Source organism: Anolis sagrei, chromosome 3 (genome assembly GCF_037176765.1).
Source record: "Anolis sagrei isolate rAnoSag1 chromosome 3, rAnoSag1.mat, whole genome shotgun sequence".
Lineage (NCBI taxonomy): Eukaryota > Metazoa > Chordata > Lepidosauria > Squamata > Dactyloidae > Anolis > Anolis sagrei.
This window is the reverse complement of record NC_090023.1, coordinates 8,125,968-8,152,412: the sequence shown is the minus strand read 5'-3', so window position 1 is coordinate 8,152,412 and position 26,445 is coordinate 8,125,968. Positions and strand designations below refer to the sequence as shown.

Sequence of the window (26,445 nt, the reverse complement as noted above, 5' to 3'; positions counted from 1 at the left end):
GAAGAGGCACGAATGGAGGGAGAAAGGGGGGACCATGCCAAGAGGAAGGCATGCCAAGCTAACCCTGGCCAGTACCGCCTTCCACCTGGTAACCGATGCCCTCACTGTGGAAGAACATGCGGATCAAGAACAGGACTACAGCAATGGTTCTCAACCTGTGGGTCCTCAGGTGTTTTGGCCTACAACTCCCAGAAATCCTAGCCAGTTTACCAGGTGTTAGGCCAAAACATTTGGGGACCCACAGGTTGAGAACCACTGGACTACACATTGTTGTTCATTCATTCAGTCGTTTCCAACTCTTTGTGACCTCATGGACCAGCCCACGCCAGATCTCCCTGTCGGCCGTCACCAGCCCCAGCTCCTTCAAGGTCAATCCAGTCACTTTAAGGATCCCATCCATCCATCTTGCCCTTGGGTGGCCCCTCTTCCTTTTTCCTTCCATTTTCCCCACCAAAATTGTCTTCTCTAAGCTTTCCTTTCTTCTCATGATGTGACCAAAGTACTTCATCTTGGCCTCTACTATCCTTCCCTCCAACGAGCAGTCGGGCTTTATTTCCTGAAGTATGGGCTGGTTGGATCTTCTCGTGGTCCAAGGCACTCTCAGAACTTTCCTCCAGCACAGTCACCTACATATCCACTGCCAAGACACTACATTTGCAAGGCCATCTTACTTGGACAACGAGGGATTGCCCAAGTAAGTAAGTAAGTAAGAAGCAATACTGCCACCATTCCAATATTACTTCTTTAAAAGGTGACAGAACTTTCCTTTTTGTCATTCCAGTGTCTTACAGAAGAAAGGAAGTGATGCCAACTGGTAGCCAAAATGGTAGTCAATCCTGACATGGTTGTGACATGGTATTCATTTGTGAGCCACCTTCCAAGTTCAATGTGGGAGAAAGGTGGGATACAAATAAAGTGTTGAATGAATGGATAGGCATTGAAGAAGTGTCAGAAATTATCACTGGTGAGTGTTTATACATGTTCACACACTTTAGAGGTTACATCTGCCCTACACCGGAGTGACTCAGCCATTGATGAGATGCAAAAGAAAATGAAGAAATGGTAGCTTCACCTCCCTCCTTAAATTGATTTTTTTCTCAGGGGTTTGTTTATAAGAGAGTATATTCCTTGCATGCAAGCTTACCAAAAACCACGCCAACAGATTTTCATATTAAAAAGTTGGATAACTGGGCTCATGAAAGCTGAAAGGCCTTAAATTACCATAAGGAACGTGAATGCTTCCACATTCAGGACTTGTATAAGTGCTACCAGTTAGAAAGAAATGTGTAATGTATCATTCATTTCTAAGAATCTTGGAGGCTGGTTGAGAAAAAAAAAAGATAGAAGCCATAGGGAAAAGAGAGACTTACAAGCAAAAGGCAATGACATCTGGACCCACTGGAAAATTCCACGAACAAGATAGAGTGATTGCACAATAAAAGCTTCACCTGGAAGCATTCTTAAGACATATTTATTTTGGCATAAGATGTTGTGGGCCAGAATGTTCTTTTTTGGGGATGGGGACAAATAGTCAAACTGCTCATTGTAACCTGCCCTGAAATTTTGGAATAAGGTAGGAATGCACCAGTGAAGTCTTCTCATTTGCCCACTTGATTCTTGGGGTTCTGGAGGAGACTGGTTTACCACAAAATAGGGGATGTTGTTGTTTATTCGTTCAGTCGCTTCTGACTCTTCATGACTGCCAGAGCGCCCTGTCGGCCGTGGCCACCCCCATCTCCTTCAGAGTCAAGCTAGTCACTTCAAGGATACCATCCATCCACCTTGTCCTTGGTCAGACCCTCTTCCCTTTTCCTTCCATTTCCCCCAGCATCGTTCTCTTCTCTAAGCTTTCCTGTCTTCTCATGATGTAGCCAAAGTACTTCATCTTGCCTCTAATATCCTTCCCTGCAATGAGCATTCCTGGAGTATGGACTGGTTGGACCTTCTCGCAGTCCAAGGCATTCTTGGAATTTTCCTCCAATATCACAGTTCAAAAGCGTCTATCTTCCTTCACTTAGCCTTCCAACTCTCACATCCATAGTTACTACTATGGAGTGTGGTGGAGGCTCCTTCTTTTGGAAGCTTTTAAGCAGAGGGTGGATGGCCATCTGTCAGGGGTGATTTGAACGCAATATTCCTGCTTCTTGGCAGGGGGTTGGACTGGATGGCCCATGAGGTCTCTTCCAACTCTTTGATACTATGATTGATTCTACAGGGAATACCATTGCTTTAACTATGCGGATCTTTGTTGCCAGTGTGATGTCTCTACTCTTCACAGCCACAAAATTAGAGATAGTATAATAGAATCGTGGAATCACTGAGTTGGAAGTGACCTGGTGGGCCATCCAGTCCCATTAGGACTTTTGTATCCAGATAAGTCACAGAAGAATTGTAAATGAGAAGGCTCATAGGGGGACACAGTCTCCCCAATTGTATTCTGACCAGGGCTGGGGCCATCTGGCAATGCTTTGTCACTCATGTGGATGAAGAGATTTCAGTCAGTCAATAGTATGACCTATCTTCAGCACCTAAACCACCATAACTCTTAGCTGTAATTGCCATTCTGACCAGGGCTGGAGGCATCTGGCAATGCTTTGTCACTCATGTGGATGAAAAGACTTTGGCCAGTCAATAGTATGACCTACCTGCAGCACATAAGCCGCCATAGTTGTATTTGCTTGGGCCCGGTGGATATCAATTTAACCATCTGTGCACAAAGGCTGACATGCACACATTCCAGGGTTGCACATCTGAACGGGGCTCTCTCAGTCAAGCATGCTTGCGCCTGGCTGCCCGCGCTGGAAACGCGGCCTCCTAATTCTTCCCCCGAGGAGGGATCTATGAAAAGCCTCATTACCATTTATACTGTAAGGAAGTACCAGGAGGTACTGTTCAGAATCATCGGGCCTATCTGAGCCTTGGAGGTGAGAAAGAAATGAGGCATTGATATGCCCAGGGGGCAAATGCGATAGTCCCCGAGAAGGGTGGTTAATATCCACACGTGTTTTGAAATATTAGCCAGGCAAAGAATGTGTTTTGTCTTGATAATGAGAACATGCCACTTCTAGGAAGCACCCAGGGACAACCGTCTACCTCAAGTCAGAGACCCCGAATTCAACAATATGGAAAGCCATGCCCTGTACGTTTATGTTATTTTGGAGAGGGATATGTTGCCTTTCAATCAAATGTGATTCTAGGCTGCAGTAATAGGAGCAGAGTGCCTAGGATCAAGGGACCTTTGGGTCTGGGCATCACAATTCAAGGAGGATATTGACAACCTGGAATGTAGCCAGGGGAAGGCAACTAAAGGTCTAGAAACCATGAATCCCTATGAGGAGTGGCTTAGGAAGGTAGGGATGTTTAGCGTGGAGAAGAGAAGGTTGAGAGAGAACATGATAGCAATGTTTAAATATCTTAAGCAATGGCTTGTTTTCCACAGCTCTGGAGACTAGGACAGAGAGCAGTGGATTCAAACTGAAAGAAAAGAGCTTTCAGTTGAAAATTAGGAAGAATTTCCTGAAAGTAGGAGCTGTTTGACAGTGGGATACACTGCCTCTATGGTGGTGTCTGCTTTTCTGGAGTATTTCTAGCAGAGACTGGATGGCCATCTGTCAGGAGTGCTTTGATTGTATATTCCTGCATTGCGAAGAAGGGTTGGACTGGCTTATCATTGTGGTCTCTTCCAATTCTATGATTCTATGAAGTAATTCTCAAATCTGCTTACAAGCTGAGATAATGCCCTCTTGATGGACAAATACCCTACACCATTGGTTCTCAATCTTTGGTCTTCTGAGTGTTTTGGACTTCAACTTCCAGAAATCCCAGCTGTTAGGAATCATGGGAACTGAAGTCCAAAACACATAGACGACCAGTTTGAGAACCATTTCCCTACACCATCCCTTAACCCAGTAGTTCTCAACCTATGAATCCCCAAGTGTTTTGGCCTACAACTCCCAGAAATCCCAACCAGTTTACCAGCTGTTAGGATTTCTGGGAGTTGAAGGCCAAAAAAAAGTGTCTGGGGACCCACAGGTTGAGAACCACTGCCCAGCACATCTAGCCATGTGGCTGATGGATAGGGCTGAAGCATGCCGCAGGGCAACTAGAGTTCAATGTTCGTCTAAGGAAGAAAGGTGGAAACCTGCAGCAGCTTCTGTGGCTGACGAAGCAGGGCCAGGTTGGTCTTCTCTATGCCATGAAGTTCTTCTTGAAAGTAGGGGAGACAGCATCTGGATGGTGGTCAGTCCTAGCAGAGGACAGACTAAGGGGTTTGGGGAAACAGGAGGAAAAACACACAGAGATGGAGAAAAAAGGAAAGAAAGAAGTTCCAGAATAATGTATGGACTGGGAGGAGAAGACATTTATACAACAGATTACAAGTAGGAATAGAGAGGAGATAAAGGGATGGAGCAAAACATCAGATAAGGACAGAAACAATGATAAAATAGACATAACAAAAAGATGTGAGGAAGACTGTGAAAGAAATGAACAGCACAGGAGTGATCAGGATAAAATGGTGTATTGGGGACCAAAAATACGGAATAGTATATTACGATACTATTTACATTTGCAGATGTGGTGAGAAGAGGTTTTAAGCAAGCCTATTTAGCTCCAGAAAATAAAGATTAGTATATTAGTAAAACTATAACTGAAGATATGACCATAGAATCATAGAGTTGGAAGAGACCTTGTGGGCCATCCAGTCCAACTCCATTCTGCCAAAAAGCAGGACAATTGCATTCAAAGCACCCCTGACAGATGGCCATCCAGCCTCTGTTTAAAAGCCTCCAAAGAAGGCGCCTCCACCACACTCTGGGACAGAGAGTTCCACTGCTGAACAGTTCTCCCTCACAGTTAGGAAGTTCTTCCTCATGTTCAGGTGCAATCTCCTTTTCTGTAGTTTGAAGCCATTGTTCTAAGTTCTAGTCTCCAGAGCAGCAGAAAACAAGCTTGCTCCCTCCTCCCTATGACTTCTCCTCACATCTTTATCCATGGGTGTCATAATGTCTCCTCTTGGCCTTCTCTTTTGCAGGCTAAATATGCCTAGCTCTTTAAGACACTCCTCATAGGGCTTGTTCTCCAGACCTTTGATCCTTTTGAGTCACCCTCCTCTGGACACATTCCAGCTTAGAGTCAACATCTCTCTTCAATTGTGGTGCCCAGAATTGGACCCAGTGTGATTCCAGGTGTGGTCTGACCAAAGCAGAATAGAGCATGGGTAGCATCACCTTCCCTAGATCTAGACACTAGATTCCTATTTATGCAGGCCAAGATCCAATTGGCATGACATTCCTGGCTCATGTTCCCCTTCCTCCCCACGAGGACTCCAAGATCTTTTTCACACGTACTGCTATCGAGCCAGGCATCGTCGCCCATTCTGTATCCTTGCATTTCATATTTTCTGCCTGAGTGGAGTATCTTGCATTTGTCCCTGTTGAACTTCCATTTTGCTAACTTGAAGGTTTTTTTCTTATAAGAAATATACATACTGTGAATCTTATTAAACAGAATTGTTTTTGTGAGCATTAAAGAGAATTTCATTCCAAGTAGAATAATAGAATCATAGAATCCTAGAGTTGGAAGAGACCTCATGGGCCATCCAGTCCAACCCCATCCTGCCAAGAAGCAGGAATACTGCATTCAAATCACCCCTGACAGATGGCCATCCAGCCTCTGTTTAAAAGCTTCCAAAGAAGGAGCATCCACCACACTCTAATTATTCCAAATAATTTAATTATTTGGAATAATTAAATTAATTATTCCAAATATAGCCAAGTCGACCTGTTCAAATAGAAATCAAAATATTACAAAACTACTTACATACAATGTGAAGATATATCTAATAGTTCTATCATTTTTATGGATTAACTGAAATAGAAACACAGGTTTTCAAGACTTCTCATGTATTTTTTATACAATGATGTAAAATTGTGGTTTATTTTTATGTGTCTGTAAGTATGGCAAAGATCCTGTTGGAGACTTAACTCTTAAGTTAAGAATTAGAACTGAGTAGTTCTGGGCTGCCATGATGTTACTATACAGAGGAGCTGGTAAAGTGACTGATATAGAATCACAGAACCCGAAGAGACCACAAGGGTCATGCAGTCCAGACACACCCCTCGCCATGCAGGAACACACAATCCAAGCACTCCCAAAAGATGGCCATAAAGCTCTCTTCTAGAGAAAGAGACTCAATCACACTGTGAGGCAGCATATTGTACTGCTAAGAAGCTCTTACCACCATTGAATAGCTCTTACCATTACATATTTTCACAATTCACTAACAAGGTTTCTTAGCACCTCTGCTAAGTACGTGCAAAGCTATGTAATGTACTACAGCAGCCAATTTTCCTTTTAAAACCATTCATTTCTACCCACTCTGGATGAAATCAGTATTACTTACCATCTGACCATGAGGCCATGTTCGAGGAAGTTTTTCAGATTGGGGAGCGTTTGCCTTAAATCCGGCGTTCCCAGCCCGTGTTGGTATCTAAGCTAAAGAGACAAAAGAGTGAGAATTAGCAGGGTGTCCTTCTGAGCATCCAGGCATGCCCCAAAGGATTCAAAGAGTGTCTGCGCCTTTGCATGATGAATGCCCAAGAAGGAAGCATTTTGCTCTTTAAAGGTTTACATCCTCAATACATTTGGAAGGAACTGGACACCACCAGATTCTTTTGAATAAGTATTATGCTATTACTACTTACGACTGCTTTGGTATCTAGACAGCTACAGCAAACATTATTTTGTACACTCTTAGAAAGATAACCTATACTGATATCTTGTAGTCCTACATAATTGGAGACCCGTGCAAACCAGTATTATTATCATCATTGTTGTTTATATATTTATTTGTACTCTGCCTTTTTTCTTCACCAGGAGACTCAAAGTGGTGGTTTCGGGTATGTCTAGATGGGTTCTCATAAAACTGGCCTTTTCATAGATCAATGGTTCCCAACCTATTTTTGACCAGGGACCACTTTGTCCAGGGACCACACTCCAAAATTAGTACCAAAAGGGTTATGGATCAGTTTTTGGTGAACTTTAGATTTAGCTTTGTTAAGTGAGGTGCTGATTCAGAAAATTGCATTGGATAGACCACATCAGCTCTAGTTTCTGATACAGAACATATGCTATCTAGCAGTCCCCATCTGCTTGCCCACAGAAAACCATATTTAATAATCTAGAGCTGATGTGGTAATAGTAAACTTTTGTGGGTAGTCAGCCTCTCCCCTCCTGTCATCCTCGTTGCCTTGGAGCTATAAGAGGGTTTCACAAGACCAGTCTCTCTCGTTTGCCGTGCAGTGTTGAGCCAATGGTGTAGTCATGGTGAGGCCAAGGACCATATTTCTGTTCTTGCAAACCACTGGCATATATCAATCCCGAAATGTGTTTTTGCTTCTTCCACAGTAAGCCAATTTCCTTGGCTCAGCTCATTAGAGTAAAGCAACCTGAAGGGATGGGTTGGCAGAAAGTCGTTCCATTAAAACAATACATGTTTGAAGTGACATCATTAGGGTTGGTGTCACCCTGTGTGGTAACTCATGGTGTTACTCCCATAAACCTTTTGCCACACCAGACCATACAGAATCCTTACAAATATTTTTGAACTAGGGGAAAAAAAGGGGGACCGCTCTTTGGTTGCGTAAGGGGTCCCAAAGGGTTGATACCCTCTGCCCACAAATGAGACACTGATGTAGGGTGAAGAAAGGAAGGCATTGTGCTGAAGGAGAAATGTCGCAATTGTTAAAAACTTAAGGCACATCACAATCAGTGGCATGGGAAAGGAAACATGGGCAATTCTAACGCTTGCTGAAAACCTACATGTAGGAGAGGAAGAAGACGGAGAGGCACCGTTGATCTATATATATAAAAGTCAAAGCATTTATCTTTGTCTGTTTGTACTACTAAGGCTATTGATAGGTGAAGTGTCCCTCTGGGATGTCACTAGGAAATAAAAGAAACATGTACATGAGGGAAGGGAGGAAGGAAAGAGTCAAAAATGCTATGGAGGGAGCTGGGCAAGGGAAAAAATAGGCAGACAGCAGTCCCCACGACACCCGAGCAATGCTGTGTATGTATTCTAGTGTATTTGTTAAAAATAGTAATTTTTTGCTGAAAAACCACACAAAATGTTCTGGTACCATCCCTTTAATAGTGTCACCCAAAGCAGCCCAAACCCCTCGCATCCCATAGCGGCCACAGCATTTTTTTAAAAAGGGTGATCAGCCATAGTTGTCCTATACACAAAGAAAATAAAAATTCATTGTACTGTTTTGCCTCCAGACACTCGCTTCACTCAGTAACAGAAAAAGGGACAAAAATACTCCTTGATCTTTTGCAGTGTTTATTCAGGAGCAAGCCTGAGATTAAAAGAAAATTGACAGAAAGCAGACATGAAGACACTCTTAAACCACTGCATTTGAGCGGTGCTCTAACTGAAGTGCTTGGGGAAAGAAAAGCAAAAACCATTATTGTGAAGCCAAGCTCTTTTTTATATTAGGCAGAGCTGTGCGTTGTACAAGAATTCGCACAAGAATCACACTCCTCAGATATTCACACCAACTTCAGAATTTTGTTTTCTCAAATTAAGATGAGTTCCACTCTCATGCAAACTCCAGGCATTGTACCCAGAAAGCTCAATTTTTGTTTATATTCATCATTAAAGTATAAAAAGTGTACAATCCAAGCTGCTAACTGTTGTGATGTCCTTTGGGTGATCCTTTAGTTTAGTTTTTATGTTCTTATTGTTGGATTCAGAAACTATTTGCAGAGACTGAAAGCTGATTATTCTGTTTCCCCTCTTTTATTGCCACTTCTTTGGTTAATGCCAAAACTAGAAAAAGGGTGTGAAATAACTTCTTCCCTATCTGTCTTTACCTCTGGGTGCTCCTTCTATTCTGCTAATTCATTATGAGCTTCCGCGTTTAACAATAGGAGCTGGCATGGTATAAAGGTTGAGTATCCCTTAGTCAAAATGCTTGGAAGCAGATGTATTTTTGGATCCCCCCCCCCCATTTTTTTGCAATATTTGCATATGCATGAAGTATCTTAGAGACAGGATCCAAGTTTAAAAGCAAAAAAGTTATGCTTCATTTACACCTTATACAAATAACCTGGACATAATTTACACACAACATTTTAGACTCCTTATTGGAGACCCCAGTGGTGCAGTGGGTTAAACCCCTGTGCCAGCAGGACTGAAGACCGACAGGTCGCAGGTTCGAATCCGGGGGGAGGTGGATGAGCTCCCTCTATCAGCTCCAGCTCCTCATGCGGGGACATGAGAGAAGCCTCCCACAAGGATGATAAAAACATTCATTCATCCGGGCGTCCCCTGGGCAACGTCCTTGCAGATGGCCAATTATCTCACACCAGAAGTGAATTGCAGTTTCTCAAGTCGCTCCTGACACAACAACAAAATCAGGAAATCAAAAAACCTGGAGCAAATTATAGAGAGCATGCAACGCCCCTATTAAAACAGCTTCATTGGCTGCCGTTAAGTTGCCAAGCCAAATTCAAGGTGCAGGCTATGACCTATAAAGCCCTAAACGGTTTGGGCCCCACCTATCTTCGTGATCTTATGAGGAGTGGCTTAAAGAGATTGGCATGTTTAGCCTCAAAAAGAAAAGGCTGAGAGGAGACATGATGAGGGCCATGTATAAATATGTGTGGGGAAGTCATAGGGAGGAGGGAGCCAGCTTGTTTTCTGCTGCCCTGGAGACTAGGACACAATGGAACAATGGCTTCAAACTACAGGAAAGGAGATTCCATCTGAACATGAGGAAGAACTTCCTGACTGTGAGAGCTGTTCAGTAGTGGAACTCTCTGCCCCAGAGTGTGGCAGAGGCTCCTTCTTTGGAGGCTTTTAAGCAGAGGCTGGATGGCCATCTGTTGGGTGTGCTTTGAATGCAAATTTTCCTGCTTCTTGGCAGAATGGGGTTGGACTGGATGGCCCATGAGGTCTCTTCCAATTCTAGGATTCTGTGCTAGTGTTCGACCTAAGGTGACACCAAGATAATTAGGATGATTCTTGAGCTTTTCAGGTAACTTTCAATTTCCTGTTTGTTGATTAACTGATCAATACTTTGTTACTGATTTGAAATGTGGAATGGTCTGGAGTTTGTTGTTGTTGTTGTTGAAAAAAAAATACAAGGGCTTCTTTTTAAACGGAAAAGAACAGAGGTTCCATCTTAAGAAACAATTCCTCTTTTGCCTCTAAGGTAATGCCAGCTATGGCACACATGCAGAATAAAAGAAAAAGCATGCCATTTGTTTGAGTCACCAGATGAGATTGAGCCTTGCAAAATTTCATTGTATATTACAGCGATCTACACATTTGGCAATCAACTGCTCACTTATTTTAATAGACCCCTGGTTTTAAGTTACATGAGGCTAGATTTCAGCTAAACACTGGAAGGAACTTGACAGTAAGTGTAGCTTGGCAAAGGCACTAACTACCTGGAGTGATGGTGGGGTCTGGAGATCTCTGGAGATCTCTGGAAAGCTATCTTCTAGGCTTGCTTTAGCTGGAGACCCTGCATTGAGCAGGAGAGGGAATGGACTGAATGCCCTATTGGGCCCCTTCCTACTCAATGATTCATCTTTCCTTTACCCTTACCGGACTTGCTGCTACTGAGTATGCATGCCCAGTGTGTTCTACATCTCACCACACTAAAACAGTAGATGTGGCTCTTAATGAGACATTCTGCATTATCACGGGGTGTCTGCGCCCTACACACTGCTTAGCCAGTATTGCACTACCTGACATCCTCTGGGAAGTAGCAGCCAATAGTGAAAGGACCAAGGCAAACACATCTCCAGCTCATCCCCTGTTTGGGAATCAGCCAGCACGTCAACGACTTAAAACTAGAAATAGTTTTCTAAGATCTACAGAGACACTCGCTGGAACACCTCAGCAAACGAGAGTCCAAAAGTGGCAGGCTCAAACCCAGAACCTCAACCAATGGCTGATACCAAATGAGAGACTCCCCCCTGGGCACACAGAAGACTGGGCGACTTGGGAGGCGCTGAACAGACTGTGCTCTGACACCACAAGATGCAGAGCAAACCCTTCAGAAATGGGGCTATAAAGTGGAATCCTCGACATGCAAGTGTGGAGAAGAGCAAACCACTGACCACCTGCTGCAATGCACCCTGAGCCCTGCCACATGCACAATGGAGAACCTTCTTGCGGCAACACCAGAAGCAATCCAAGTGGCCAGATACTAGTTAAAGGACATTTAATCAACTACCAAACTTGCAAATTTTGTGTTTTGTCTGTTTCTTTGTTTTGTTCTGTTAGAAATGTAATACAATTGACTGGTTGCCCTGACACGACAAATAAATACCGGACTTGCTCCTTCTCTGTTTTCAGAAAGAGAAAGGCATCCGGAATTTGACACCTTTAGAAGCCTTTTTTCTATCAGGAGTGTATGAGAGATTCCTCTTCTCTATATCTCTCTGACATTTGGGTTATGAGCAAAACTATGTTTTGGCACGCCACAGGGCTGAGTCTGTTAATAAATATACAATACTATTATGGGGCCATTAAACTATTCCTCAGGATCTGGCTGCCTCTCGTTTTTCTGAGATGTTTGCCTACCACCAACTATGATACATATACCCATTTTTCTGACAGATGAAAGATAATCAGAACAAGAACATGCATCTTTGCAAGCCAGGTGAGAAAGCATCCATGAGACCCAGTCAGGGCCTGCATGTGGGGAACCCGAAAGGGGATTTCCAAATGTGCAAATAAATCCATGTTAGTGAGTCCTCTGGTGGGCGCACAGCTCAAAAGTCAATGCTCTTGGGGAGCTTAGATCAAGGAAGATTTAGTATGATTTAAGCAACTGTGCCTGCAGAGTGGTTACTGTTCAGCATGACTAATCCAGGGCTGCTGTTTGCTTACATTTCACAGACAGCAATTCTTACAAGCCACTCCTGTCTTGTGTAGATCTGCAGGAATCTAATCTCCTGTAAAAATTTCAGGCTGGATCTCAGAAACTCCCATAGACAGAAAGATTTGTGCAATTTAGGTGACCTCAAATGAAGTTCAGAGGATCTCTGGCCATTTGGTGTGTTTCATAAGCTCCTAGGAAAGGTAGTCTACCACTTTCAAAGGCAGCTCTCAAGCTTCTCTTACAATATTTAGTCACACATTTTTACTTACATTTTGAATTGATGAATTGATAAATTTATTTACTTATTGAGAAAAACGAAATGCAAAGATACAGAATGGGGGACGATGATGCCTGGCTTGAGAGCAGTATGTGTGAAAAAGATCTTGGAGTCCTCATGTACAACAAGTTAAACATGAGCCAGGAATGTGATGTGGCGGCAAAAAAAAAAAAAAAAAAAAAAAAAAAGCCAATGGGATTTTGGCCTGCACCAAGAGGAGCATAGTGTCCAGATCTAGGGAAGTCATGCTACCACTCTATTCCGCCTTGCTAAGACCACACCTGGAATATTGTGTCCAATTCTGGGCACCACAATTCAAGTGAGATATTGACAAGCTGGAATGTGTCCAGAGGAGGGCGACCAAAATGATCAAGGGTCTGGAGAACAAGTCCTATGAGGAGCGGCTTAAGGAGCTGGGCATGTTTAGCCTGAAGAAGAGAAAGCTGAGAGGAGATATGATAGCCATGTATAAATATGTGAGAGGAAGCCACAGGGAGGAGGGAGCAAGCTTGTTTACTGCTTCCTTGGAGATTAGGATGTGGAACAATGGCTTCAAACTACAAGAAAGGAGATTCCATCTGGACATGAGGAAGAACTTCCTGACTGTGAGAGCCGTTCAGCAGTGGAACTCTCTGCCCCGGAGTGTGGTGGAAGCTCCTTCTTTGGAAGCTTTTAAACAGAGGCTGGATGGCCATCTGTCAGGGGTGATTTGAATGCAATATTCCTGCTTCTTGGCAGGGGGTTGGCCCATGAGGTCTCTTCCAACTCTTTGATTCTATGATTCTAGATCAAAATTATGCTTGGCTTATCTACGGATCTGCTATGATCTGTGAATTTTGTGTGTGTGTGTGTCAGGAGCGACTAGAGAAAACTGCAAATTGCTTCTGTTGTGAGAGATTTGGCAGTCTGCAAGGACGTTGCCCAGGGGATGCCCAGATATTTTACCATCCTGTGGGAAGCTTCTCTCATGTCTCTGCATAGGAAGATGGAGCTGACAGACAGGAGCTCACCCTGCTCCCCGGCTTCGACCGAGGAGACTGCATGGTGCGCCGTTATATAGTAAGCCACTATTAAAAATGACGTTTGCTGTTCCACTTGATTTCAAGTGCCCAGGGAATATTCAGTACTGACTAACTCAACTGACCAACTCATAAGGACACAAATATGAATAATTTAAAAGCTTTGTGGGTATCATCTATGTTATGGCAGACAGCTCTATAAATTAAATTAATTCTGCATTATAAGAAGCTTCACTTTTCTGTTTGGTTTTGTGAAACACATTTGTTACCACTAACATTTAAGCTACCTTAATGCATTTTAATCAAATTTTAAGATGCCACACTGCATGCTTTCCATTTTTATGACTTCACACCATCTTCCACAGTGGGGTAGACTAAGCCCCAACATAATAAAAATATAGTGAGAACCAAATCACAGTAAACTGGAATTATATGTTAACTTAGGACAGTATTTTTTTATTAAATGAATCTTTACGTTTGCAATTTTATATAGGGTTTCACTGTAAACTGTTTTACGTTTCCTTTTTTTCCTTTTTAAAAGAAAAAGGCAGTACGTAAATGGATAAATAATCCAGTTCTGGGTGCAGATGGAGATTAAAATAATATAGCATGGATTTCACATGAGGTTATTTTCCAGACTTCCACTTCTGGAGGTGAGTGGCCCCTTGTACCAGGAGGAGCCAGGAAGCAAACATATGAAGAGAAATAAAATGGGAGGCAAGATGGAAATGTATCTTTATTAAATTGCTATCTACACATGGTCTCCATCAGGGAAAGCTTTTTCAGATTTGGTACAGACTAAGGGTTTGCAGCCAAACATGTGCCTGGCCCACGGCCCCACAGCTCCCTTGCCTGCCTCTCTATCCTTTCCAGCAAACAGCACAACCTCCATCTAATCAAGAATTTTATACATTTTAACCTGTCACAAATGTTGATCCACACTCTTCCTTCCCAACTTTTTCAGTCCCAGGCTTCTTCCTTTCCACTTCGGTACCAAACTTTCTCTCAGCCCATTATATATTTGTTATCTAATGCTTTTGCACATTATCCCCATTGCCTAGGCTCTTGTCCAACCAGGAATTCTCATTCTGGGCCATCTTTGCACTCTATTCGCTCATTTATCTGAACAATTGGAGTATTCAATCCTGATAAACTCCTAATTTAGCACTGGGATTAGCACAGCAGGCTAAACCTCAGAAAAATCCTACTGATCGAAAGTCAGCAATTTAGTCCCTGCTCTCCTGCCCGCCTAGCCGGTCCAAAGCAGAAATGTGAGAAGATGAATAGGTACTGCTTTTAGCGGGGAGGTAATAAAGGCACTCTTAGGACATCGATCAATCAGAAGAAAGATCTCGGCATGGAAGATGGAGCGATAGCACCACCCAGAGGCTAGAGTTGAGCAAAGCCTCCAAGATGCCAGAAATAAAGATAGAAACAACTGCCTTTACCTGTTTGTGTCTCTCTGTCCATGTTAAGTGTATAATTGTATAAAGTGTCTGATCGGCATTGCATGTTTGCTGTATGTGTGTGAAAAAGGAAAGGCAAAAGCTGCACATCGCAAGTGCTGAACCTGACTCAGCACATAGAAGATGGCTTTGAAAGGCAGCAGATCACAGGAGTTGTCTTCACAGACCTGTCAGCAGCCTATGATACTGTGAACCACCGCCTCCTCCTGAGAAAAATGTATAATATCACAAAGGACTACCACCTCACCCGCCTCATAGGAAACCTGCTACAAAACAGGAGCTTCTTTGTTGAGTTCCAGGGCCAGAGAAGCAGATGGCAGAAACAGAAGAATAGCCTGCCTCAGGGGAGCGTGCCTGCTCCATCCATGTTCAACATCTACACAAATGACCAGCCACGGCCAGAAGGGACAGAGAGTTTCATCTATGCTGATGATCGTGCCATTACTGCTCAAGCAGGGAGCTTTGAGATGGTAGAACAAAAGCTCTCTGAAGCTCTAGGTGCTCTCACTGCCTATTACAGGGAAAACTAGCTGATCCCCAACCCATCTAAAACACAGACATGTGTGACGGCGCGTGTGGCACCTCATATACTTAGAACTGTTAGTTGCAGGATTTTAAACTGCCATTTTATTTCTGTCTACCTTGTACATGTATAGTTAAATTTCATTGGTTACTATAGCTGTCAATTTATTGTTGTTGTTCACCAATTGGTTTGTTTCCCCAGTTCAGTTGTTTAGGCTCCGCCCCTTCCAAGGGAGAAAGGGAAGGTTTCTCCCTCACCCTTTTTTCCTCAGTAAAAGACTCATTGGATGGACGTGTCCAAAAGCTTGGCCCAAAAGCCCCTGGTCAAGGCATTTTTTACTACCAGTTCTTAAGTTTTACCCCTGAGTCTTATTCTTTATGTTCAAACCACCTGAACGAACATGTGAAGACTTCAGGCGCCCTCACACCAGTTCTTTGGCACCATAGGAAGGTCTTGTCCTTCAGTTTAGGCCACTGAACTGGGGTTGTGGTTTGCTCCGGCATCCATAGCCATTGAGAGAGAGGGAACAGGAAAAGCTTCTCAGCTTATTACTCCTGGGACCCTGGACTTAGAGTTTACAAAGTATCTTTTCCCAGTTGAAACATAAAGTTTGTGTCAAAGAAAGAGAACTGTTAACAATAAACATCATTTCGAGTTAACTGTTGTGTTCTGGTCCTTGGGAGTTCCAGTTCCCTAAAGGAGGGCAAGAAAGCAATCCCCTGGGGAAAGCAGTCACGTCCATGCCTCTTTCTCTATAGCCCCAGGCGCGACGGCACAGACATGTGCTTTTCATCTCAAGAACAGACAAGCATCCTGAGCTCTGAGGATTACCTGGGAAGGAATCTCACTGGAGCATTGCAGCACACCCAAATACCTGGGAGTCACTCTGGACCATGCTCTTACCTACAAGAAGCACTGCCTGAACATCAAGCAAAAAGTGGGTGCTAGAAACAATATCATACGAAAGCTGACTGGCACAACCTGGGGATCACAACCAGATACAGTGAAGACATCTGCCCTTGCACTATGCTACTCTGCAGCTGAGTATGCATGCCCAGTGTGGAACACATCTCACCACATTAAAACAGTGGATGTGGCTCTTAATGAGACATGCCGCATTATCACAGGGTGTCTGCGCCCTACACCACTGGAGAAATTACACTGCTTAGCCAGTATTGCACCACCTGACATCCACTGGGAAGTAGCGGCCAATAGTGAAAGGACTAAGGCAGAGACATCTCCAGCTCATCCCCTGTTTGGGTATCAGCCAGCATGTCAACAATTTACATCTAGAAATAGTTTTCTAAGATCTACAGAGACACTCGCTGGAACACCTCAGCAAGCGAGAGTCCAAAAGTGGCAGGCTCAAACCCAGAACCTCAACCAAAGGCTGATACCAGATGAGAGACTCCCCCCTGGGCACACAGAAGACTGGGAGACTTGGAAGGCGCTGAACAGACTGCGCTCTGGCACCACGAGATGCAGAGCCAACCTCAAGAAATGGGGCTACGAAGTGGAATCCATGACATGTGAGTGTGGAGAAGAGCAAACCACTGACCACCTGCTGCAATGCACCCTGAGCCCTGCCACATGCACAATGGAGGACCTCCTTGCGGCAACACCAGAGGCACTCCAAGTGGCCAGATACTGGTCAAAGGACATTTAATCAACTACCAAACTCACAAATTTTGTATTTTGTTTGTTTGTTTGTTTTGTTCAGTTAGAAATGTAATACATTTGACTGGTTGCCCTGACACGACAAATAAATAAATCGCATGTTTGCGGTATGTGTGTATTCTGTAAGCTGCTCTGAGTCCCCTTTGGGGTGAGAAGGGTGGGGGTGTAAATACTGTAAATAAATGAATAAAGAAATAACTACCCGAATGCTATCTCCCTTCCCCAGGTAACTTAGTTTAAAGCCCTTCCAACCACGTTTGTGAAGCTGTTAGCAAAAACATTCCTGCCAACCTCTGTTAGGTGAAAGCCATCCCTTGTAACAAGAACAACTTCACCAATTTTGAGACCATTGTCCCTGGCAGCACCATCTGCAAAAACAACTATTCACCTCTGTCATCCTTCTCTCCCTTTCCAGGCCACATTCTTGAAATGGATGGAGAAATGAAATGACAACCTGGCCACCAAGGTGCTTCAGCCACCAAGGTGCTTCAAAATGTTGTACAGAAAAGAAGAACTCACCATCAATCAAACAAAACAAAATAAGAACATATCACAATAAAACATAACGTCATAAAAACAGTACCATGCTGAGCAATAAAGTACAGAATTCAGAGGGCTCTGAGTTTGTGCAAAATTCCTAAATACGGCAATGAGAAAATGCAAAATTCAAAAAGGTAGGGCTGGGAGAATCATGTTCTTGGGCGTTAAAATGCTGGAATTATAGACTGGAGGGCCATGATAAAGTGTGGAAACAGGTAACATTGGCCAGTTCTTTGGAACTGCCTAATCAAAGGCACAGCGGACCATCCATGTTTTTAAGTTCTTGTGGGAGATTGACAGGATAGGTGCCCGTCTGATTTCCCTAGGTAGAGAGTTCCAGAGCCGAGGGGCCACCACTGAGAAGGCTGTCTCCCTTGTCCCCACCAACCGCGCTTGAGACGGAGGTGGAAGCGAGAGAAGGGCCTCCCTGGATGATCTGAGGGTTCGTGCAGGTTCGTAGGGAAAGATGTGATCGTGAAGATAGGTAGGTCCTGAACCATTTAGGACTTTGTAGGTAATCACCTGTACCTTGAATTGGGACCGGAAACTCACTGGCAGCCAGTGGAGTTGTTTATTTATTTTATTTATTTCGAACATTTCTACCCCGCCCTTCTCAACCCCTAGGGGGACTCAGGGCAGCTTACAATTGGCAATAATTTAATGCCGCATCATAAAATACAGAATACAGAATAACAAATATAACAATTAACATGAACATTAATAAATAAAGATTAAAACAGTATACTTACACTCTGATTAGCTATTGCCAGTCTGGTGGCTGTTTAGCTAGCCATCTACTAATGAATACTCCGCTTAACTTATCCAAATCCTCTTCCATGCCATAGTCAAACATTATCAATTGTCCTTTAACCTGATTGCCCGAAGGCCTGGTCCCAAAGCCATGTTTTAACCTTTTTTCTAAAGGTGAGGAGGGATGACGATGACCTAATTTCCCCGGGGAGCAAATTCCACAGGCAGGGGGCCACCACTGAGAAGGCCCTGTCCCTCGTCCCCGCCAAGTGTGTTTGAGACAAAGGCGGGGCCAAGAGCAGGGCCTCCCCAGACGATATTAAGCTCCGAGGTGGGACGTAGAAGGAGATACGTTCAAACAGGTACGCTGGACCGGAGCCGTATAGGGTTTTATAGGTCAAGACCAGCACTCTGAATTGTGCTTGGAATTGGGTCGGCAGCCAGTGGAGCTGGCACAGCAGGGGGGTGGTATGCTCCCTGTATGACGCTCCAGTGAGTAATCTAGCTGCCGCCCGTTGGACTAATTGCAATTTCTGAACAGTCTTCAAAGGCAACCCCAAAGAGCGCGTTGCAGTAATCTATTCGGGATGTGACAAGAGCGTGGACCACCGTAGCCAGATCCGACTTCCCAAGGTACGGCCGCAGTTGTTTGAATGGGGGCGTTGACGGTTCCCTGTAGCTTGAAAATATGGTTTTTTGTGGGTGACTACTGGATGGTGTATGTTCTGTATCAGAAACTAGAGCTGATGTGGTCTATCCAATGAAATTTTCTGATTCAGCACCTCAAATAACCAACCCGAATCTAAAGTTGACCAAAAGCTGATTTGTATCCCTTTTGATACTAGTGTTAGAGAGTTGTCCCTAGTCAAAGTGGCCCCTGTTCAAGTGGTCCCTGGTCAAAGTGGTCCCTGGTCAAAAAAAAGGTTGGGAACCACTGCTCAAGATGAACAAAATCTATTTTCTGAATGAAGGCATCATTCACCACAGAGCAAAATCTAGGACAGTGGGGAGAACATCAAAGCAAACTTAACAAAAAGGCCATTTCTTTACCCTTCTTTCTGGAGGCTGAACATTTCTTAAATGACTACTTTCTGTATTGTGCCTTCAAGGTATTTTTTTCCTTCCATGTTAAAAGGGCAAGCATTACATATGGGAATTATCTAATGCTGTACATCTTTTTAAAAAGCCCATCCTCAATTTCTAATGGTTTGTTAATGTACTTAAAAAAACAAGATTAAGGGCCTTAAGGAAGACATACATCAAATGCAGTATAGTCAGACTGGGAAACAATACAATAGGAAACGCACTATTCCCAGCATAAAAGTAACAACTATCACTATTTGCACTTAATCATTTTAATTCTGGAGTTGTCGAGGGAGTTCAACAGCACCATCCAAAAGAAAACTTCAAGTCAGATAATAGCTTTCTTGGCTCCATGTTTAAGATCATTTTAGCTTTCTCTGAGGTATCGCCATACAATCAGTGACTCTACTCGAGATGTAAGTTTCTCCTTTTACATGGAGTTTCTGGAAGCAGCAATCTTTTTTAAAGATAAGGGTGAGATGTAGTTATTTCACCGTCGGCGTACTTCAGGTGCCTGTGGAGGTACAGCTAGGGAAGCATGTAGGGTTCAAAAAGGTTCATCATTCTGATCTGCAGCTGCGTGCCGGCCACAAGGTGGAAAGAGTCAAATGCTGTGAACATGATCTCCAAATGCACATGCATTTGGGCTTCTATCAGAGGAGAGGCAAGATAGTGGCCACTGCTGAAAAAATGCTGAAGTTTCCCTGATTATCCCAGAAAACAATGCAAAAAAATCTACTGGAGAATGCTGGACACCAAGGGTTAACCCTCATTTAGTGGATTGTTTCATCTATGCTGATGATTGTGCCATTACTGCTCAAGCAGGGAGCTTTGAGATGATAGAACAGAAGCTCTCCAAAGCTCTAGGTGCTCTTACTGCCTATTACAGGGAAACCCAGCTGATCCCCAACCCATCTAAAACACAGACATGTGCCTTTCATCTCAAGAACAGGGAAGCATCCCGAGCTCTGAGGATCACCTGGGAAGGAATCCCACTGGAGCATTGCAGCACACCCAAATACCTGGGAGTCACTCTGGACCATGCTCTTACCTACAAGAAGCACTGCCTGAACATCGAGCAAAAAGTGGGTGCTAGAAACAATATCATACGAAAGCTGACTGGCACAACCTGGGGATCACAACCAGACACAGTGAAGACATCTGCCCTTGCGCTATGCTACTCTGCTGCTGAGTATGCATGTCCAGTGTGGAACACATCTTACCACACTAAAACAGTGGATGTGGCTCTTAATGAGACATGCCGCATTATCACGAGGTGTCTGCGCCCTACACCACTGGAGGAACTACACTGCTTAGCACCACCTGACATCCACCGGGAAGTAGCAGCCAATAGTGAAAGGACCAAGGCAGAGACATCTCCAGCCCATCCCCTGTTTGGGTATCAGCCAGCACGTCAACAACTTAAATCTAGAAATAGTTTTCTAAGATCTACAGAGACACTCGCTCAAACACCTCAGCAAGCGAGAGTCCAAAAGTGGCAGGCTCAAACCCAGAACATCAACCAATGGCTGACACCAAATGAGAGACTCCCCCCTGGGCACACAGAAGACTGGGCGACTTGGAAGGTGCTGAACAGACTGCGCTCTGGCACCACCAGATGCAGAGCCAACCTTCAGAAATAGGGCTACAAAGTGGAATCCTCGACATGTGAGTGTGGAGAGGAGCAAACCACTGACCACCTGCTGCAATGCAACCTTAGGAGCCCCCGGTGGCGCAGTGGGTTAAAGCACTGTGCCAGCAGGACTGAAGACCGACAGGTCGCAGGTTCAAATCCGGGGAGAGGCGGATGAGCTCCCTCTATTAGCTCCAGCTCCTCATGCGGGGACATGAGAGAAGCCTCCCACAAGGATGATAAAACATCAAAAATCATCCAGGCGTCCCCTGGGCAACGTCCTTGCAGACGGCCAATTCTCTCACAACAGGAGCGACTGCTCCTGACACGACCAAAAAAATGCAACCTTAGCCCTGCCACATGCACAATGGAGGACCTTCTTGCGGCAACACCAGAGGCACTCCAAGTGGCCAGATACTGGTCAAAGGACATTTAATCAACTACCAAACTCACAAATTTTGTATTTTGTCTGTTTGTTTGCTTTGTTCTGTTAGAAATGTAATATAATTGACTAGTTGCCCTGACACGACAAACAATAAATAGTGGATTGTTCCTTCAGTCGGCCAGAGAATGGAGAAAGTAGGCAACATAAAGCCACCAAACTCTATGGAAGAGTGGTTTAAACTAACAGAACTTCTTCTTTGCACTCAGCTAAGCTGCCAAAGTTCAACTTGTTATAATTATAATGGGAAGGTAGTGATTTGCAGAAGTTATAGGAAGATGAACAGAGGAGTGGGGTCACTGGACCATGTACTGGGAGCAGCTCTTCTTGGTAGTATTAACCAGATCGAACCATGCTTCATTTCTGAAATAAGACTATTATGCTAATAAGGGTGCTATGATAGTCCCTATTCATAATAGGTAGAGGTAAAGGTTTTCCCTGACATTAAGTGCAGTTGTGTCTGACTGAGGGTTGGTGCTCATCTCCATTTCTAACTCAAAGAGCCGGCGTTGTCCGTAGACACCTCCAAAGTCATGTGGCCAACATAACTTCATGAAGCACTATTACCTTACGACCGGAGTGGTACCTATTGATTTACTCACATTTGAGTGTTTTCAAACTACTAGGTTGGCAGAAGCTGGGGCTAATAACAGGAACTCATGCTGCTCCCCGAATTTGAACCTGCAACCTTTCAGTCAGCCACTGTGCCACTGGGGGCTCCTTCTATCCATAATAATGAGGCCTAAAATGGTTTTACAATTTCAGTGTCCAAATATACAAATATCTTGCACATACTTCCCCAAAGCGTAACAACAGATCTAATTTTAAGTTACAGTGGAGTATATAGTCTTCCCTCCACATCAACGGATTCAACCACCCAGGGCTTGAAAATATCCCCCCTCCCCATCTGCAAAATCCCAAAAGCAAGCCTTGATTTCACCATTTTGTATAAGCAACACCATTTTACTATGTCGCTGTATATAATGGGACTTGAGGGTTAATGGAGTTTGGCAATCACAGGGCATTTTTGAAACCGGGCTTTAGCACAGCAGGTTAACCGCCAGCCCAGCTGCAATAAATCTTGCCACCGAAAGGTTGACTGTTCGAAGCCTGGGTAAAGGTGAACTTCTGGCATTTAGCCCAGCTTCTGCTTACCTAGCAGTTTCGAAAAGAGCAATGTGAGCGGATAAATAGGTACCACTTAAGTGAAGACGTATTTAAGGCACCCATAAGGAAATTGCAGAAAAAAGTGGCGTCAATTCGATCAAGGAAGAAGTTTACGAACAAAGCTCTTCAGCAGGGAAAGTAGAGTGACAGCACCCCCCCCCCATGGCTGGAACCGAGAATAGCCCCCAAGATGCCGAAGATGGGAAAGCCTATGTATATACCTCTATCTATGTACAGTGCATAAAGGCATTAAATGTTTACTGTATATGTGTTCTGTGATCCACTCTGAGTCCCCTTCAGGATGAGAAGGACGGAATACAAATACGGCATAAATAAATAAATAAATAAATAAGCCAAACCCCAGTGGATACTGTGCTGGTACGGCTGTACCAGAAGCTCCAGCTTTATTTGCTTTGTATTAAATGTTTGTTTGCAGTCCAAGGTTTCAAGGACTCTGCAGATACTCTGCATCCTTTGGTTGCAGTCATAGGGCAAGTCACCTGTCCATCATCGTTAAGTTTTGGTTCCGCCCCTTGCTCAGGGCAATTGGGAAGGGAAGGGAGCCATTTTTAGTTAGTCTCAGCAAGGAAAGCTAATGTACAGAATGTGTGCAAGCTTCCCCTGTACAAAAGCTTCAACCCTTAATACTTTCCGGAGGAGAACAGTCTTAAGAGCCTCCAAAGATTCTAAAGATTTCCAGGGAAATGGCCCTAAAGCTTTGAAGAATTTTGGAGGGTAACAGATTGGAAGACCAAAGAACTCCAGCTGGAGAATATCTAAGCCTTTACTGGTAGGTCCACTCGGTGTTTCGAGACGCAGTTCGACCCAGTAGCGGAGCCCACATCAGTAAGGGTTAGATTACAGTCAGCCTGGGAGAAGTTAAAAAGGGGATTTTCCTTTAAAATAAAGAAGAAGTTATTGAAGACAGTTGCCTGTCCTTCGTGGGCAAGTTTAGGAGGCCGCCAGTTGCATAAAATCTTGGAAGCATTTGGTTAACTTTATCGAAGACAAGAAAAGTTTCTGTTTGATTGTTCATTAATAAATGGCTTGTATTGCATCATGCCAAGCTATGATGCAATACAAGCCATCTAAAGATCATTTGTGGTGGAAAAGGTCTGAGAACTTCTCCTTGGGCCCCTGGCATCTCACTGGGCAAAGATTGCACGTCCTGTTCTAAAGGAAATTATTTACAGGCCCAGCGTGCGACGGAACAGATACCAAGGACCCACTATATTTTGACTGAACATTAGAAGTAACTTTTGACTCTAAGAGAACTTCAGCAACGGAACCAATTGCTTAGAGAAGCCAATCGGTAACTTGATGGCACATTGCATACAAATCCAAGCTCTGTATCTTGCGATGTGCTGAAATTTCCAGTAGCACTGACTCCCAACCATTGGAGCTTGATCATTCCTGGATTTTGGTGGACCGCGGGCATCGGTTCAAGGCAAGTTTAGTCTGTTCATTAAATAACTTCCTTCTTGAGGAAAGTCTGTCACACTCTGATTTTATTTGGTATTGTAATGTAATGAAGATGTGGGAATCATTTCCCCGAGCAAAACTAATACTTGGTATATTTGCTCGAGTGAATTCTGATTTTAAAAGGGGCTGCAGGGAGACTCATAAAACGTTGCCTCGCTCTCCGCAATATATCATTTTATACAATCATCTTTTGGGAAAGGGCAATTTAGATGACAGTGCAGTCATTAAAGACTTCAAACCCAAACACACCAAGGCATATTATCAACATTTAACTCTTTTTACAGCCAGACCACAGCCTTGCATTATAACCTGAAACCTTCCAAAGTTTATGCCTTCGTATTTATTTAAACTCTTCAGTACCATGAAGCGATGTTTATCAGATTTCAAGACATGGGTGTATTCCCTTTGTATGACCTCACTCGGAGGGAACTCACACATTAATCTAACTATTGCATTGAGTTTTTTCCCCCCTTCTTCTTTCAAGGGTTAAAAGTTCATAAGCCCAATGAGTGGCTTTGAAGCAAAAGGACATTTGTTTCCACGGGAGAGCAGAAGTTTTTCATGTTCGATCCAAAAGCAAAGAAAATTTCTAAAAATCTCACAGTTTAAAATTCAGATTTAGCACTATCATTCAAAATGCTAACACAACTCAAATGAGAACCAGCTGGTTTACAAGCGATGCCAAGCTATGATGCAATATTATGATTGAGGTGATTCAATGAGCAAATGGATCCAGTAAACCAGTGAACCTTGAATGGGACAGGCACAGACTGATGGTCACTGGAAAAACTTATTGTCATTCATTCCACTAAAATTCTAGAGTTGTGCTGGAAACTCCTTCTTTCATGGAATCATAGAATCCTAGAGTTGGAAGAGACCTGGTGGGCCATCCAGTCCAACCCCATTCTGCCAAAAAGCAAGAAAATTGCATTCAAAGCACACTCAACAGATGGCCACCAGCCTCTGCTTAAAAGCCTCCAAATAAGGAGCCTCTACCACACTCCAGGGCAGAGAGTTCCATTGCTGAACAGCTCTCACAGTCAGGAAGTTCTTCCTCATGTTCAGGTGGAATCTCCTTTGCTGTAGTTTGAAGCCACTGTTCCGTGTCCTATTCTCCAGGGCAGCAGAAAACAAGCTTGCTCCCTCATCCCTATGACTTCCTCTCACATATTTATACATGGCTATCATGTCTCCTCTCAGCCTTCCCTTCTGCAGGCTAAACATGCCCAGCTCTTTAAGCCGCTCCTCATAGGGCTTGTTCTCCAGACCCTTGGTCAGTTCAACTGGGAAAAAGAGATGGCCACAGCATCGTGTTGTTATTTCATCTCTGCCTCCTCCTGAGCTGCAGAATGCTCTCTTCTCTAGGATACAAGATGGATCATAGGGCTTGTTCTCCAGATATCTCAAAGTGCTTGGTTTCTGCTTTTCCTTGGCAGATCTACGCAGTGGGTGGCTATGATGGCTTTTCCTCACATATTTATACCTAGTCATCATGCATAATAATAATAATAATAATAATAATAATAATAATAATAATAACAAATCGAGAGCCAAATTGACAAAGAAAAAACATGGCTGTGTCTCACAAATGGAACTTTGAAAAAGGAGACAAAGGGGAGCCTGATTCTGGCAGCCCAAGAACAAGCCATTAGAACCAATGCCATCAAAGCCAGAATTGAAAAGTCGACGACACATCACAAGTGTAAACTCTGCAAGGAAGCAGATGAAACAATAGATCACATCCTCAGCTGCTGCAAGAAGATCGCGCAGACAGACTACAAGCAGAGGTATAACACCGTTGCCCAGATGATTCATTGGAACTTGTGCCACAAATACCATCTGCCTGCAACAAAGAACGGGTGGGATCACAAGCCGGAAAAAGTTACAGAAAATGAGCACATCAAACTACTCTCGGACTTCCAAATTCAGACAGAAAGAGTTTTGAAGCACAATATTCCTGACTTCACAATCGTGTTAAAAAACCAAATATGGATTGTCGATGTTGCAATCCCAGGCGACAGCAGGATTGAAGAGAAACAACTAGAAAAGCTGACACGATGTGATTTAAAGATCAAACTCTGGCACAAGCCAGTCAAGGTGGTCCCAGTGGTGATCAGCACACTGGATGCAGTGCCTAAAGACCTTGGCCTGCACTTAAACACAATCGGAGCTGACAAAATTACCATCTTCCAGCTGCAAAAGGCCACCTTACTGGGATCTGCATGCATTATTCGCCGATACATCACACAGTCCTAGACAGGGGGAGTGTCCGATGTGTGATCCAATACAACTGCTAGCAGAGTGATCTTGTTTGCTGTGGACTCGTCTTGTTGTGTTTCAAATAATAATAATAATAATAATAATCATCATCATCATCATCATCCTTTATTTATACCTGCCACCATCTCCCAGAGGGACTTGGGGTGGCTCACAAAGCACTCAAAGGTGCAAACATGCTAAATACAAAAAGTACAAAGACAATA

At 43.8% G+C, this 26,445-nt stretch overlaps 1 protein-coding gene across 3 annotated transcripts in view; it reads right to left on the bottom strand.

Annotated features, from left to right (window-relative positions):
* UVRAG (UV radiation resistance associated) overlaps nt 1-26,445 on the bottom strand; it is a 145,792-nt gene that overhangs the window by 12,898 nt on the left and 106,449 nt on the right. For 2 of the 3 annotated variants that reach the window (XM_060771249.2, XM_067466464.1), the window contains one exon: nt 6,404-6,495. In XM_060771249.2, the coding sequence (XP_060627232.2) occupies nt 6,404-6,495 (92 nt within the window). Of the gene's footprint in view, nt 1-4,156; nt 4,262-6,403; nt 6,496-26,445 lie in introns of those variants that run through there. The other variant, XM_060771250.2, reaches the window with a different exon arrangement.